This window comes from Petaurus breviceps, unplaced genomic scaffold (genome assembly GCF_028583685.1).
Source record: "Petaurus breviceps papuanus isolate PSGF00001 unplaced genomic scaffold, PetGlider_PUasm1.0 79, whole genome shotgun sequence".
NCBI classification, from domain to species: domain Eukaryota; kingdom Metazoa; phylum Chordata; class Mammalia; order Diprotodontia; family Petauridae; genus Petaurus; species Petaurus breviceps.
This window is the reverse complement of record NW_027186523.1, coordinates 13,437,279-13,454,682: the sequence shown is the minus strand read 5'-3', so window position 1 is coordinate 13,454,682 and position 17,404 is coordinate 13,437,279. Positions and strand designations below refer to the sequence as shown.

The window sequence follows — 17,404 nt, the reverse complement described above, 5'->3', positions numbered from 1 at the left end:
TCAGACTTTATGATAAGTTGTATTGTGAAGGCAGAACAGCAAGAAGTGGAAAAAGGCAGAGTGTATAAATGAGTACCTAAATGATCTTAAGAGTTGGCAAAGTGGTGCAGTGGATAGCCTTCCAAGGTGTGATAGTAATGGCAATTAAAGATTCCCCTGTATTGGCTTGGTTTTCAAATTGATTGTGTTAAAGCCCAGAGTTTGTTAATCCCACCTGTGGGATGGGCTTGTTGATGTGAAAAGAAAGTCCTGAACTGGGAGGAGCTGGTGATGTAGATTTGGAGAGACACTAGAGAGAGGCGGAAGATCTTTTTGGAAGCAGCACCTCGTGGAGAGAGAGAGACTAAGAGAATTGCTGGTGGCCGCTTTGAATTGCCCTGGACTTTTGAGACCTGCCCCCTGAGCTGCCAAGGACTGAGGAGACATGGCTGTTTTGCTGGTACTTTGTCTGTCTGTTTTGATGTTGTTTTGCCAGATTTGTCCACTGGTGAAAGACAGTCCTTTTGTTGAAGAAGTCCTGGAACCTGGCTGTTGGCTAAGAAGCCCTGAGACTGTCCTGCAGACAGAGAGTGAATACTGTCCACTGGTGAGGGACAGTACTGTTGTTGCAGGGGTCTGGAGACTGTCCGGCAGACAGAATGAATACTGTCCACTGGTGAAGGACAGTGCTGTTGTTGCAGGGGTCTGGGAGCCTTTCTGTTGGTTCAGAAGCCCTGAAGAAGGATTTTCTTGTTGTATGTTTACAGAAATCCTGGGAGAGGGCTTTGCTAATGTGTTCAGGGGTTCTAGGACTGTTCTACAGACAGAGGATAAATTCATGAAGGGACTGGCAATGTATCTTATGGCCTTGCTAAGCCTTGTCTCTCCAGGAACTAAGATTGCTGAGAACTTGCCTCTTGTCAAGATGAAGAAAAGAGCTCCATTTGGGTATTAAGTGCTGTGTTTAAACTTGATGTAACTCTGGGGTAGATTCAATTGTGATCCAGGGGTGGGGAACTTTTGACCTTATTGTGCTCTGTGATTGACAAATGAAGGTACTTTACCTATGTTTGGAAACTAATCTCCATTTGAGAAGAGGGGTTTTGTGGTGGACTTAATTAAGGTATAGCCGAGGGGTGGAGTAGTATTTAGAACAGGGACTTTGTAATTGATTGAATGATTGGAAGATCCTGGGGTGGGGTAGTCCTTGGAGATTATTTAATCACACTTAGTAAATGCTGTATTTTGAATGATGTCATGTTTTGATCTTCTCTGTTCTGGGTTTGTTACTGAATAAAATGGAGAGCACCTATGCTGGTATTCTGAACCTTGGGAAGTTGCCTTTCTTTTGGCATTATATTACACAAGGTTGGAGTCAAGAGGACCTGAGTTTAAAATTCAGTCTCAGACATTTACCAGTTGTGTGATCCTGGGCAAGTCACTTAACTTCTATTTGCCTTAATCCACTGGAGAAGGAAATAACAAATCACTCCAGGATATTTGTGAAGGAAACTCTATACACAATATAGTCCATGGAGTCATGAAGATTTATACAAGACTGAACAACAAGAACTGATCTTAATTAATTCATCTCATATCATAGTTCAGATGAGCTACCCCAGGAATAAAAAAAATGGTAGATGTGATTGATTGAGACAGTATCAGGATCTTTAAAAGATGAAATGGCAATGGAGAAGCATCACAAGAATGGAGAAGGGCTATTGCTCTGATTTTCTGAAAAAGAAAAAAAAGGAGGGTATGGAGTCTACAAACTGTAGACCAATAAGCTTGCCTTTGGTTCTTGGAAAAACTTTAGAACATATTATTAAAAGGATGATTGGTGAATAGCTAGAAAAGGAAGTATGATCATGAAGGGCCAATATGGCTTTATCGATACAGATCATGCCAGACTTATCTTATTTCCCTTTTAAACAGGGTTACTAAATCAATGGAAAACAACTCATACAGTTTGCTTAGATTTTAGTAAAGTCTTTGTCTTCCATATTATTCTTGGGGAGGGTTGGAAATGGAGAGATGAGGGCTAGCTGATAGTACAATTAAGAACATTCAGAACTGATTGAACCAGCTGCACCCAAAGAATAATCATTAATGACTTGAGGCCAACTTTGAAGGAGGTCTCCAGTGGTGTGCCCTTAGGGATCTGTGCCTAGCCCTGTGCAGTTAATTTTTTTTTTAAAGACTTGAATAAAGACATGCATAGCATGCTTAGAAAATTTGCAGGTGACAGAAAATTGGAAAGGAGTGCTAACCTACTAAATGATAAACACAGCATCAAAAAGTTCATTAAACTAGAACATTAGACCAAATCCAGAAAGATGAAATTTAATAGGAACAAATGTAAAGTCTTGGGATAAAAAAAAATCTGTTTCACAAGTATGATACTAGGAAGTATGCCTAGAGAATAGTCCACCTGAAGTTTTATACATAATTACATACACACATATACATATACATTGTGTGTAGGTTTTGGTGGACATCAAATGCAATATGAATCATTGCTCTTATACAGCAACTAAGAAAGCTAACACAATCTTAGGCTGCACTGAGGTGCCTAGTACAAAGGACTAGGGAGGTAAATATGGCCTTTCTCTTTTGTTTCTGTCTGTCTTTCTGTGTGTGTGTACACACATACACATAATACATATATACATATATCTATATCTATATATATGAAGTCTCTTTTTGCTAAAATATTTGTAGCTTTTGCCTTGGAGGCTACATATATTAGAAAAATTAGGTTTTTTTTTCCCTCATGAGTTAGTATTGTTCCAATTTATTGTGCCATCTCCATCCAATGACCCTTTGAGACAATGATGGCAGAAGGTAGAAGAATGTATATGGTATCCTATGTGGTCAAAAAGAGATTTATAGGCAAGACTAAGAACCCAAATTGATTCTTATACAAATTAAAACAATTTCAGAGTTGATGAAGGCTTTATTTTAATTCATAATTGTTTCTAAGAAGAAAATGAATGGAAAAGATAAAAGTCGGAGTCACAGTAAAGAAAAAGAATGGAAAGATATCCTTTAGATGCCAACCTATAATATATACATACATACATACATATATACATACATACATACTAGTTTGGGCTTAAATGAAATTCTTGGATAATATAATTTCAACACCATCCTGAAAATTCCATATAAAATATGAATAATTGTAATTTGTCTAGCTCTTGCTTCTACATCTCAGAGAAATGTAGGGAGTTTGGGATCATCCAGAGAAAAGGACTACAAATGACATTAAATTTAGAAGAAAAAAAAGAACCTGTAAGAAGTTATTACACACAAAAAATTTATGAACTGTTTCTGAGCAAAGAAAGCAGAACCAAGGGAACAATACATACAATAGCTTCAATAATGTGAACAAAAATGGGACTAAAAATGGAAGCTAGACTTAGATTAAATGAAAGGAACAATTTTGATGTGGGAGGAAAAAAGAAGAAATCTCTTTAACCTCCCTTGGTAGAGGGAGAGAGAAGATTAAGGCAGCTGAATGTTGGGTGAGTGGTAAGATATATTCATGTCTGCATTGGTTTAACCAAATTGTTTTACTTCATTATGAGGGAGGGTTCTAATGAAGGGAGAATATTGAGAAATGGTTGTGGTATAAAAAACAAAAAGATGTCAATCAAACTTTGTCATTAATGTAAAGTTTACTTTGGCAGAAAGGAGAAGATTAGGAGTTGACCATTTTTTTCCTCTTTTATGGAACGTTATTATAAAAAAAAATGAAAGAGCAGCAGAAAATTTACCCAAACTGCATTAAGACAAATGGCATTAGATGGGAAGAAGAGCTTTAATTATTAACGACTATACAATTTCAGCATGGATTTTGAAGAGACTTGGAAGGGTGTTGTGGTACCAAGAGTATGCTGAAGTTGGAGAGAGGAGAGCACTGAGATTGATTTCAAAATCTGCTGCTTAGTAGGAATGTGACCAGGGGTGGTGGGTGGGGTATCATGTAACATCTCAGAACCTCAGTGTTCTCTTCTGTAAAATTCTAATAATAATTCCTTGTAAATTCCTACCTTGTAGAATTATCATAACAGTGATTTGCAAACCTCAATGCACTATAAAATTATAAATCATTAGGAATAGAATCTCCTTTATTGGCTATCATTAGGAAGAAAATTAGATGCCCATCTTTATTAGAGTGACTTTTAATAGGCAAACTAGGTGGTGCAGAGAATAGAGACTGGGCCTGGAATCAGGAAGATCTGAGTTCAAATCTAGCCCCAGACACTTACTAGCTATGCTGTCATGGACAAGTCACTTAATCCTGATACCTCAATTTCCTCAACTGTAAAATGGGGGCAATCATAGCCCCTATCCTCACAGAGCTGTTGTGAGGACCAAATGAAATAATATTTGTAAATGCTTAGTATAGTGCTGCCACATAGTAAATGTGGCATTTATAATGCTATATAAATAGTTGATTAATCCCTTCATTTCACTTTCCTAACAATTTGATCTGGATATAGAAGAATTTTCTTTAAAAATTTCTAATGAAATTGTTCTTATCATGAAGAAAGGAAATATATGTTCAGAAAACTATGAACTTCATTTCCGGAAACAGTGAACTCAGCACACACATACATTTTATATACATAAGAGTGTTTGTGTGCATATACACACATGTGTGTCTGTCTTTATATAATTTTCTTTAAAAACAACAATTTTCATTTATTTAGGTATTGATATACAGATAGATGGTGTCCCTAAAGAGGTGGCTAGAAAACAGAATAACTTATATTGAATTATATTTTGCTGCTGACACCCATTATAAAATGAAAAATGTGTTCTCCAGAAAAAAAATCATCAATGTTATTGGGCACTGGAGGGTTGGGTAAGAGAAGCATTGACAGAAGAAAGATGAGAAAACAAAGGAAGGAATAAATGCAGTAGTAATATGAGTTTTGTTTTTAAAGTTAATCCTGATTCCCTTGCCTCTATTTCTTCTCTCTTTACCACCTGCTTTTGTTGTTAAACTGTAGCAGAAGAGGCATAAACAGTAATGGGCTTCTTGTCATTTGGCTTAGCGAAGTCTTTAACCAAGGCAGGTACCCAGCCGGATGGAGTCTTTTGTCCCTGCCAGTAATTGCCTTTTGTTGATTTAAAATTTCCTAATAATTTGTTGTTCAGTTGTTTTTCAGTCTTGTCTGAGTCTTTGTGACCCCATTTGGGGTTTTCTTGGCACAGATACTAAAGTAGTTTGCCATTTCCTTCTCCAGCTCATTTTGCAGTTGAGGAAACTGAGGCAAACAGGGTTAAATGACTTGTCCAGGGTCACACAGCTAGTATTTTGGAGCCAGATTTAAATTCAGGAAGATGAATCTTCCTGACTCCAGGCCCAGCACTCTATTCACTGTGCCACCTAGCTGCTCTTTCCTAATAATTAAAACCAAGTAAATTAAATTCTTAATACCTGAATTCCAGATGAGATTATCATATAATGAAATATGCACATAAAATGTCATAAAATGAGTTAGTCACACAAACTAAGCAGTTCAGATCTCTGTCCTGAAAACAAAACAAAAATCCGCATACGAACACACAAAAAACACTTCACCAGATCCTTCCATCTCTGCAAACTATCATTTTACTCTTACTCTCTTTCTCAGTCAGACTCCTTGAAAAAGTTGTTTATATTCATTGCTTCTATTCTCTTTCCTCTCATTCCTCTACCTGTTTGATTCTGGTCTTCAACAATATCACTCTACCAAAACTACCCTCTCCAAGGTAACAAAAGATCTCTTCATTGTCAAATCTGATGGTCTTCCCCTTCTTGACCTATTTACTGCATTTGAAACCTATTGACCACCTTCTGCCCCTGGATACTCTCTCCTCTCTGGGTTTTGGTGCCATTACTCTCTCCTGGTTTTCTATTACTTTCTCCCATCTGTCTGACTGCTCATTTTCTTCCTTTTTTTTTTTTTAAAGCAATCCAGGTTAAGTAACTTGCTCAAGGTTACACGGCCAGTTATTATTTCTGGGTGTGGTGCTGAGTATCTGAGCCTGGATTTGATCCAGGTCATCCTGACACTGGAGCCGGAGCTCTTACTCACTGAGCCACCTGGCCGCCCCTAAGCAATTGGGGTTAAGTAACTTGCTCAAGGTTACACAGCCAGGTGTTTCTGGGTGGGTGCTAAGTGTCTGAGCCTGGGACTCGATCACCAGGTCATCCTGACACTGGAGCCAGTGCTCTTACTCGTTGTGCTACCTGGATGCCCCTGACTGCTCATTTTCAATCTCCTCTGATAGCTCATCATCCAAGTCACTCCTCCTAACAGGGGCCATTCCCCAAGATTTTGTCCTAGGTCCTCTCTGATTCTCCCACTACACTCTCTCTTGATAACTTCATTAGCTCCCATGTGTTTAAGACAGAAGACTCTCACTACATTTCCAGCACCCGTCTTTTCCATGAACTTCAGCCCATCATCAGTTGCCTACTGGACATTTCAAACTAGATATCAGGGAGATATCTTACACTCAATATGTCAAATTGATCTGTTTCATTTCCCTGAAATGTCCTCCTCTTTTAAACTTCCTTATTTCTGTAGAAAGCACCACCATCTTTCTAGCATTTTTGCTTTGTAATCTTGATATATGACAACTGGGTTGCTGTAAGGGTTATGGGATTTAAAGATCTTCCATGCCCCATTGGACTTGCTGACGTAGCAGGAAGGGGCAGAGCAAGAGGAAGCAGAAGCCAAGCTAGAGTTCCTACGGTGGCTAGCAGTGGCTGCAATGGCGGCAGCAGCAGCAGAGGCAGCTGCGGCAGCAGCGCGAAGCCCTTTTTGAGTCAGCCAGAATTTCTGCTAAGGACTCCTGCTGACCAGGGGCCGGAGCTGCTGGGAGCACACTTCCTGGACGCTGGGTGGTTGCTGTGAGTGGGGAGAGGAGGACCTTTGCCTGAGGTAGCCTGTTCTGTTTTAAAGGCTTGAGAATGTGGGTGCTTTCTACTTTATCTACCTGTGCCAATTTCATAACTACTCTGATGGCTTTCACTTTCTGGTTTTGGGACTTAGTCTTTTGGTATTTTAACAAAATTTCTAGCTTATTCCCCCATATAGCAAGCCTGATTTATTTTGTGATGGATAATTATATCAGCATATCTGTAATTTCCATAGGCATTGTGAATATGGCATTGCTGATACAGTTGCACAGTGGTTAGAGCACTGGACTGCACAGTGGTTAGAGCATTGGGCCTGGAGTTAGGCAGACTCATCTTTGTGAGCTCAAATCTACCCTCAGACACTTACTAGCTCTGTCACCCTGGGCAAGTTATTTAACCCTTTTTGCCTCAGTTCCTCATCTATAAAATGAACTTAAGAAGGAAATGGCAAACCACTGTAGCCAAGAAAACCCTAAGTGGGGTCATGAAGAGTTGGACATGACTGAAACAAATGAACAACAAAATCTTGCCATAATCCTGGACTTCACCCTCTCTCTCATCCCACATATCCAGTCAGCTGGCAAATACTGCTATTTCTACCTTCACAACATACATCTCTCACATCCAATCCCTTCTCTTCATTCACACAGCTATTACCTCAGTTCACTAAAGTGATTTTCCCAAAATGTAGATCCAATCCATGTCAACCCTCTACCCACCTCCCACTCAATAAAATTCAATGGCTTCTTATTGCCTTCAGGAGCAAATAAAAAATGCTCAGTTTGATATTCAAAGTCCTTCATAAGCTAGTCCCCTCCTACTTTTTGAGTCTTCTCACACCTTACTCCCCATTACATACTCTTCAATGTAGTGGCACTGGCCTTCTGGCCATTGCACAAATACATCTCTCAGAGCATTCTCTTTGGCTGGAATGCTCTCCTCCTTACCTTCAAAGAGCACTTCCCTTCCTTTAAGATGCAGCTCAGACAATCTTCTGAATGAAGCCCCACCTGATCCCCCCTCCCTCCCAAACTACCTCATAATTAACTGTTTTGTGCATGTGTATATAGATGCTGTATGAATTTATTAGTTTTATGTGTATGATGTATATATTTCTGTTTGTACTTTTCTCTCCTATTAGAATGGAAGCTCACTGTAAGTTGAGATTGTTTTATTCTTGGTATTATAACCCCAATACCTAGCCTGACACATAGTACACTTGTAGTAAAGGCTTAATTTATTGATTTTTTGATAGGAACTTTAGTATTTATAATAATTCTGGACTTTCTTAAAGCATTAAACTTTAGGACTATCTATTCTTCGATAAGTTATATTGAGTGATATTAAAATAGAATGAATATGATCCTGCCTTTTGAGACTCTGTACCTGTTAAAATAATCAAAACTTAGGTTGATCTTAACTGTAGGCCCTCCTTTACCCTGCTATTAGAAATACAGCTTTGATTCTGGCTAGCCATCATTTATACTAAAACCTCCCCCCAATTAACACAATTACCCATCATTTCCATTCTCCTGGATATTTGGAGTTTCATTTCAATTGAATTAAAATACCTTCTCTTAAACAGAAGAAAATATTATCAGGTATAGAGAGCAAACTTACAATGCATGCTTTAATGTAAACACATAGAAAAAGATGAAGTGGCCTCAAGCAGAGTGAGCACAAGGAGTGAAATAGGAAATAATAGGAAGACAATAGGAAATAATCACTTTCCACAGATAGCTAGAGTGATAACTCCCATTTTACGATGACTTTCAGAGTAAGAGAATAGCACCAGTACTCCATGATGCCAGTTTAAACATTTGTTTTAATCTAGACAAGATCATTGGCTTTAATATTTATAATACAATTACAATGCTTAGTGCATGATGCTCATATAATCTAATTTTTTTCTGGTGTCTTATTATCACTAGGCTTTAATTTCGGCGATGGCAAGAATTCAAAAAAACATATTTAGGTTATCATTAGCAATGAAAAACAAACCTGGAGCTTGCTCAATCACTTCATGTGCATATCTCATTTAAGCTTTAAAGATTTTTTTTAACTACCAAGACAAACTAAGCTGTGCCATGATTTGTACAATTTTACAGTATATTATCAACTGGTGGCCAGCTAGGTTAAATTAATGCCATGAAAGGCAATTAAAGTTGAAATACTCTATTCCTGTTCAATATTTATGAATGGCCTTTCACAAAATTTCAAAACAGTCATAGTCAATGAAAACTAACCCATAAAGCTGCTATAAAATGCCACTATCTTTCTAGCTACATGTCATTAGGAAGCAGTTGCCTGAACTGTGATTTTTCCATTTCTTAGATGCCAGAGGTAAGTACTCTTTTTATGACTAAAAGGATAAAAAGATCTAAGTGTCATGTATCACTAATCATTAGCCAACAACAAACCAATTAACTTCAGGTGCTTGGTTCTAAATAGCACCAAGGCATTCCAGGGCTCATTTATAGATACCAAAAGACAGGTTGGAGAAATGTGAATGAGACAAAGAAGAGAAAAAAACTGATTTGAATTCTACAAGATGGTACAAATGAAACCATTATCAAAAGAAATATTGTTGGATGCCAAGAGAGATATTCATCATCAAATAAACCAATTGCTTTTGTATTAGTGTGAAGCAAGGAAATACTAGTAAATGAAGATGTCCCAAACCATCCCCTGAGGAGGGCAGCTGAATGGCTTGGGTTGCTTTTAAGCATAAATGAGGAATAGCTGTCATATTATTCTTCACATCTTTTAAGCTATGAATTGAAAAGATAGCAGTTACAATAAAGATAGTTCTGTGGGAACATTATATATTTTCATGATGACTCAACCTTGAAACACCAAATAATTCTCACAAAAATAAGTACATCATTACCAAAATACCTTCCACTAGAGCCAACAAAATAGCTCACAGTCCCTTGAGTATTAAATGGACTATAATAAATCTGAGCTGCTGCTCTGATATTCATCACATAATGTCACTTCAGGGTACCACACCAGATTTATCAAATATCTGAGTAATTTTCATTTGCATGATTACAGCACGATGTGTATCCTATCTGGCAGCATGTAGGTGGTCTGATCCTTAGCTGGTCCATAAAAGTTTGGAAGTCATTTCCCATTTCATTATTTCAAGATTAACTTATCCACCACAAACATGGGCAGATACCCAATTTTCTCTTTCATTGTGAATGAAGGGCTGTTTGGATCTTCATGGTGAACTTTTTCCCAAGTTAGAAGACAATGTACAAACTCAGTGAGAGTATATAAACCAGAACAAATGTATAGTTTTGGGGGGAAGCTATCCAAGAAGCCAAGTCTGATAGTACTTTACATAGTTGGATTGCAGTGAATATTATTTGGCAATTTTAATTTTTATGTCATAATTAAGCTTATCTTTACCTTTTGAAAAATCAACACAATCAAATGTGCTTATGTTCCTTAATAGAATGAGATTTGCAGTTTCTCTTCACCCTTAATTCTGACATTTCCAGAGGATATCTTGATTTCTACTTATTACTAGCTTTTGTTTCTTTTATTCATTGGAAAGATAACTGTTATATGATTGTTATGTTCAAGGGGCTGTATTAAGTATCCTGAGAGATACAGAACTGTACATATACTTCAAACTATTTCATTTTTTATGATCAAACTGGAAGTTTCCTGAGGTCAGAGAATATCTTAATGATCTTGATGTACTTCTTAATACCTAGTGCAGTGTTTTGCACACTCATTTAAATGTCTGCTGAATGACTGATTGAATGAAAAAATTCTAAATTCTGTTTTAATTTTTTGAATTGTTATAATTTTATTTTTATATTACCTTCATTTTTATTAAAAATTTTATACCAAACTTAAAAACACAATAAACACGAATATTTCCACAAGCAAATAAAAATAGAAAAAAGATGATTGTATATGAAAACTTGAATCTCATTATGTACAACTGGTTATTTTAAAGTATATACTCAATGCAGCACTTTAGTTCTAAACTTGTCCTTCTTGTTCGTATTGCCCCTCTGAACTTCCTTCGGATCTCTTCTGTCTATTTAAAAAAATCCTTCATTGTACTAATCATTAACCAAGTTCCTGCCTCTACTCTCTCCCTTCTCTCCCCCCTCAAAAGAACCAGCATTTGTAACAAGTTAGCACAGTCGAACAAAGCAAATCCATACATTTGCTATGTCTAAAATGTATATCGCATTGTCTTCTAGCCTACCATCTCTTTCCAGAGATGAGAAAGGAACACCATCAAAGGTTCTATTGAAGTTGTGGTTGGTTATTTTATTGATCATAGTTGTTAAACATTTTTTATCATAGTTTGTAAGCCTTTCAGAGTTGTTTTTCTTTACATTGTGGTCATTGTATAAATTATGTTCCTGACTCTGCTCACCTCCATACAAGTCTTCTCAGATTTTTCTGAATTTGTCCCTTCTGGCATTTCTTAATAGCTCTATAATATTCCATTTTATTCACGTATGTACCATAATTCATTTAACAATTTCTCAATGGATGGGCACCCCCTTAGTCTTTATTTCTTTGCCACCATACAAAGTGCTGCTATGAATATTTTTATATGTATGATTCTTTTTCCTATTTTATTTATTTGGGATATAAAATCATTAGTGGTATCACTAGGTCAAAAGACATGTGTAGTTATAAACTTTTGATTTTGTTCTTATGTTTATTATTGGGAGTCTTTGAGTTCTACTTAGTCCCCTCTAATTTTCATAGAGTCTTACCCAATTTTCATTGGGTAAGAATTGCCACCTCCTATTCTTAGTTATTTATTCTCCTCAACTTCTTTCCTCTAGAACTTCTACTTCACATGAAATCTGATTTTAAAAATATTATTGTTTCATATCTTTTTTTTAAATTAAAATTCAATTTAATTTTATTTTCAGGTCTGCATTCTCTCCTTCCCCTCATCCTCCATTTCCACCCCCCCCACAATTGATAAAGCAAGAAAAATAAAATTTATCACAAACATGAATAATCAAATAAAACAAATCCCCACATTGGCCATGTCCTTCCCCCAAAATGCCTCACACTGAATTCTGAGTCCATCACATCTCTATTTGGAGGTGGACTTTTGCTTCATTTCTTCCAGGTATTTTATAACCCTTTGATCAAACAATTTTTTTTTTCCTTTGAGGCTCTGCTTTTTGTTTCCAAGTAGTTATTTTCTTCAGGGTTTCCCTTGGACATCTTGACCTATAATATTACTTGATTTATTCTTCTGTTTACTCATGTCTCCAACTTCAATTACTAATTTGAGTTTTTGTGCTAGTGCCAGGTTCTGCCATCTTCTGCTCTCTTGGATGGAGCAGTCAGGCCCTGTTTGGGCCTGACCTCATTTTACTGGGTTTCTGACACCAGCTTCCAACTCCATTGGTGTGTCTGTGTTCAGAGTGCTGGCAAGATTCAATGCTCTGTGGTCAGATGTCCCTAGTCTGGATGTTGCTATAGCATATCTGCTATGCTCTCATCTCCCAGTACTCCCCGTATGAGATTCAGGGTCCTGTCCCCATCTAGGACCTGCCCAGTTCAGGCACTGCTACAGCCTTAGTTCACCCTGGGTTTATACTGGCGTCTCTGGTGGGATGACTCTTTAAGTCTACAAGTTATAGATATCTTTTTATGTAATCCTGGGTTGGATGAATAAGCTTATGGATATTTTTCTTTGCATTGCCTGATTGTTCATCAATCAGGTGCCTTTCAAAAAGTCATTGCTGTAGTATTAGTGGGAGCTCTGGGTTCCCCTATGACTTTTTACACTGCCATTTAAACCAGATGTCTCTAAATTCTTTTTAATGGATGTCAAATTACAGTCTAGAGTCTCTTGATCATATCTTATTTAATACATATTAACAATTTATATTTTTTTCTGATGACACATTGCTATTAGGTATTGATTTCACCTATAGCAAAAATTCAATAACACAGTCAGCTTAACACTGGAACTATATTACAAATTCCTTGGGGGATTGCCAGCATTCTTTCCTAAATCTATAAATACTTGAGCATGGTAGCAACAATGTACAAGAAATAAGGGCTGACTGGTTTGTAGATTATTGATTTTAGAATAATGTAATATAATAAAATATAGTATACTATAATATAATAAATAATTCCTTGATTTTTGTGAAAAAGAAAATTCATGTATATTCATTAACAACTATATGGCATTACCATAAAAATAAGGTGACTAGTATTATAAACCACACTTAGGTTCATAGGAATAAAGATTTAAAGCTAAAAAGAGACCTTAAAATAATCTAGTTAATTTCTCTCATTTTACCTCCGAGCAAGCTGAAATAATCAGAAAGATTATGACTTGATCAATGGATCAATGTATCACAGAGAAAAAGGAGTAAGTTTGAACACAGTGACTTGAATGAGCTGTTATTTTGTGTTTGAAATATTTGTATAATACACATATATATGTACATACATATTGTACATTATATATGTATTTTTCACATAAAATTAAATTGTAAATATCTTTACATTATTCATTTCTCCTCCTACCAAGAGTTCATTCCCTTTTAGTGTATATCAAAATTCAAACATACTTTTAAGCAATGCCCACCCCCCCCCAAACCCAATTAACTTACTTTGATAATGTTCCAGATAACTTGGTAGCAGTCGCTCTGTAAAAGACAGGGAAAAAACTAGCGGTTAAAGGATGCAAGCACATAATTTTCAGAGGTAGAAATACAAAGGATCACCAACTACCAGAAACACTGTGAAGATCACTATCAATCAGAGAAATTAAAATGAAAACAACCCTGAATTATGACTTCACAGAAGTCAAATTAACAAAGATGGAAAAACTCTTTATTAGAAGGGTTATGAGCAAACAAGACTATTAATTAACTAAGAGTGGAGTTACAAACTGTTGTCCTGGAAAATAATTTTAAGTTCTTCAGTAAAGGAAGGCAGCATGTGGGAGTATATAGAGAACCAGTCTAGGAGTCAGGAAGACCTGGGTTTTAGTCTGGCCTCTCATACATGCTGACTATATGACCAGGCATTCTATTTCTCAGTACTCAAGGCAACTCTCTAAGAATTCTAGAGTCAAGAGGATGTGGATTCAGATCTTGCCTCTGATATTATGTCTGTGATCTTAGGCAAGTCTTTTAACCTCCCTGGGGCTCAGTTTCCTCAACTGTAAAATGAAGGGTTGGAATAATTGGTCTTTGAGATCCCTTCTGTCACTATAATCCTGACTCTGAGACTGCCCTCTGCCCTCTTCCATTCTCTCTCTATCATCTCTCACTTGGTGACATCATCAGTTCCCATGGATTTAATTATCATTTCTATGCAGACAAAATTTAAGTGTATATATTTAGCCCTAGTCTCTCCTCTGAGTTATAGCTGAGCATCTCAAACTGCCTATTAGATATTTAAAACTGAATGTCGCATAGGCATCTCAAATTCAACATGTCCCAAATTGAACTCATTATCTTTTTTTAACAAAATCTACTCTTCTTCTAAAATTCCTATTTCTCTCAGGGACTCCACAATCCTACCAATCTCCCAGATTCTCAGCCTCAGCATTATTTTTGATTCCATACCTCACACACTGAATTCAATTGTCTAATATGGTCATGTCTACCACCACTCTTGGATCTGTCCCCTTCTCTTCATTCACTGTGGTTCAGATCTTTATCACTTTTGCCTGAACTACTGCAGTAGCCTCCTAATTGGTTTCCCTACCTCAAATCTCTCCATTTTTCAATCCATCCTCCATAGAACTGCAGAAGTGATTTTCCTGAAGTATAAGTCCGTGTATGTAACTCCAATAAATCCTAATGGTGCTCTGCTATCTCTGTGATCAAATATAATCTTCTCTACTTAGCTTTTAAAGCCTTCTACAACCTTGGTGTAACCTACCTTTCCAACTTCATTAAGGAAGGCAAGGGAATGAAAGGAAAGATTGAAGGAAATAACCATTTGTTAAATGCCTGTTATGTGCCAGGCACTGTGCTAAGGGCTTTACAATTATTAACTCATTTGATCCTCAAAACAACACTGTTCTATTACATCCTCATTTTATAGTTGAGGAAACAGAGGTGGATAGAAGTTAAGTGACCTGCCCAGAATCACACAGCTAGTAAGTGTCTAAGGCCAGATTTGGACTCAGATCTCCCTGACTTTAGGTCCAGGGCTCTAGTCTTTTGCCACCTGCTTGACCATATTATTATCCACTTCTTTCTTTCCCTGTGCTACAGTTTGATCAAACAGGCCTTCTTACCATTACTTAAAATGCCCAATTAAGAGTCTCCATGCCTTTGTGTTGGCTGCTCCCAACCAACTTCCAACCAACTTCTCCTCCCAGGCGCTAGTGCCTCCTCAACAATTTGTTTTATTTATTTGAATTATCTTGTTTATGGCCATGTTTTCTCCTCTGATCGCATCCCTGAGAGTGGGAACATTTTCATCTTTATTTTTTTATCTCCAGTACCTAGCATAGTGCCTGGAATCTAGTAGGTGCTTAATAAATGTTTGTTGATTAATGATATTGTAGAAAAACTACTTCTATACAATGGATTTCCTCAGCAGGAGCTTTATATACCAACTAAGTCACAGGGAAGAGAAAATACACACACACACACACACACACACACACACACACACACACACACACCCTTAAGTAAAACAAGAAAATAATAATGTAAGAGGAATCACTAGATTGTCCAAAATTCTCATATACTTTGATGTGAGTATTATATAAGTACAATTATAACTCCAGAAAAATATATGTAGATAGAGATATAGACAAAGAGACATAGGCACTGCTGTACAGGCAGTATGGCTTATGGCAAAAAGAGCTGGCCAAGAGCCATGATGGCCTGGGCTCAAGTGCTGTCCCATGAGCATACTGGCCATATAACCTATCCAGTCTAAGATGGGCTCTTAAGGTTTTTGTTTTGTTTTGTTCATAGCAGAGTGTTATTCTTTGATGTGACAAATCTCAGCACACAGGTGATTTGTGCATGATCACATGCTTATAACTCCATACAATCTGAGACACAACTAGTGAAATTCAGAAGTACTCCCTAGCATAAATTTTGAGAACCATCACTATTAGACTTGAAAGATACATAGCAGGGATTGATTTATGCTGGTAGGGGCATTATCTTTGTAATTTCTATGACTAATGAAATCACAGGTCTAGATCAAAGGAAAAATTTTATATACATATATATTATGTGTAACTGTACACAAATAATTTATATGCATATGTATATATGAAAGTTACATATGTATGATATATGTACGATGCATGGGTGTATATGTATATGATAGCTATTGACATATAAGCTTGACAGTAAGAAAAAAAACTCATAGGCATATAAAGATCTATAACATCACCATTTATGATAACAAAAAGCTAGAAACAAAATATATGCTCTAAATATGTTCCCATGTGACACAGTTTAATCAGTTTAGCTGAACAAACTATGGAATGCAACAAATATGAAGAGTCCGGGGAAACATGGAAAGAAATGTATGGAATTGCTCAGAGTGAAAAGAACAATGCACACAATTATTATAATTATGTAAATAAAGATAATAAAAGGCAGAACTTGAGCTAAATTCAATGGATCCTATTTATACTAGAATGAAACATACATTTTTGGACAGAGTCAATGCAGGAATTTTTTCCTTGAGTATAAGGATTTTTGTTTTTCTTCTTGGTTTCAATGGGGAGGGAAAAAGGAAAGAGGGAGAAAAAATACATATTTGCTCATAGAAAAAAATTAAAAATTTTAAAGAAAAATGTAGAGAAGAAGCACATATCCTCCCTTTCTGTTAGCATTCTATGAACCACAAAAGTAGAATAGATTTTTTCCCCCAAGGGGAAGTGAAATTTTGTGGGAGGTTCTTTTGAGTGTCTGTTGGGAATTGCCCCTTGTGGGAAAACAAAATACATTTTATTTAAGAAAATAAAAGATAGAGAAGAAAACAACTATTTAATAGACTTAAAAGTATGGCCTCAAGGCATGCTAGATAGAGAGCTGACCTTGTAATCAGGAAGATCTGGGTTCAGGTCCTGGCTTCAGTCTCAGAGACATACTGGCCTGAGCCAGTCATTAGTTTCTCAGTGCCAGAGACAACTCTCTTGATATTGTAAATTCCAGAGAGGGAGCCAGGGGATCCTTACACTTATGGAATCATAGGTAAGTGGAAAAATAAAAGGATATCATCACTTGTGCAAACTATACATTGGATACAGTTGTATGTGAATTTAAATGCACATGTATATGTAAATTGCTAATTGATTTCCATAAACATAAAAAATGCTACTCTTTAAGCAAATATTATTTTTTAAAAATATGCCATTTCTTGGTTTTAGGACTCTGCTAGTGTTGTACATGACCCCATTCTGGGTTCCCTGTCCCCTCCCCAACCAAATCTCCTTCACAGAAGCCCAGCCTAGGGAAAACTTGCAGGCATGGAAATTTCAAAATGTGTACT

At 36.7% G+C, this 17,404-nt stretch overlaps 1 protein-coding gene across 4 annotated transcripts in view; it reads right to left on the bottom strand.

Annotated features, from left to right (window-relative positions):
- The window catches only part of LOC138175830 (CUGBP Elav-like family member 2), a 696,702-nt gene that overhangs the window by 484,720 nt on the left and 194,578 nt on the right, over positions 1-17,404 (bottom strand). For all 4 annotated transcript variants that reach the window (XM_069106367.1, XM_069106368.1, XM_069106336.1 and 1 more), the window contains exon 2: positions 13,534-13,569. Coding sequence is in view for 2 of the 4 variants with exons in the window: in XM_069106336.1 (XP_068962437.1) it covers positions 13,534-13,569 (36 nt within the window). In the remaining 2 variants the exon portion in view is untranslated. The remainder of the gene's footprint in view (positions 1-13,533; positions 13,570-17,404) is intronic.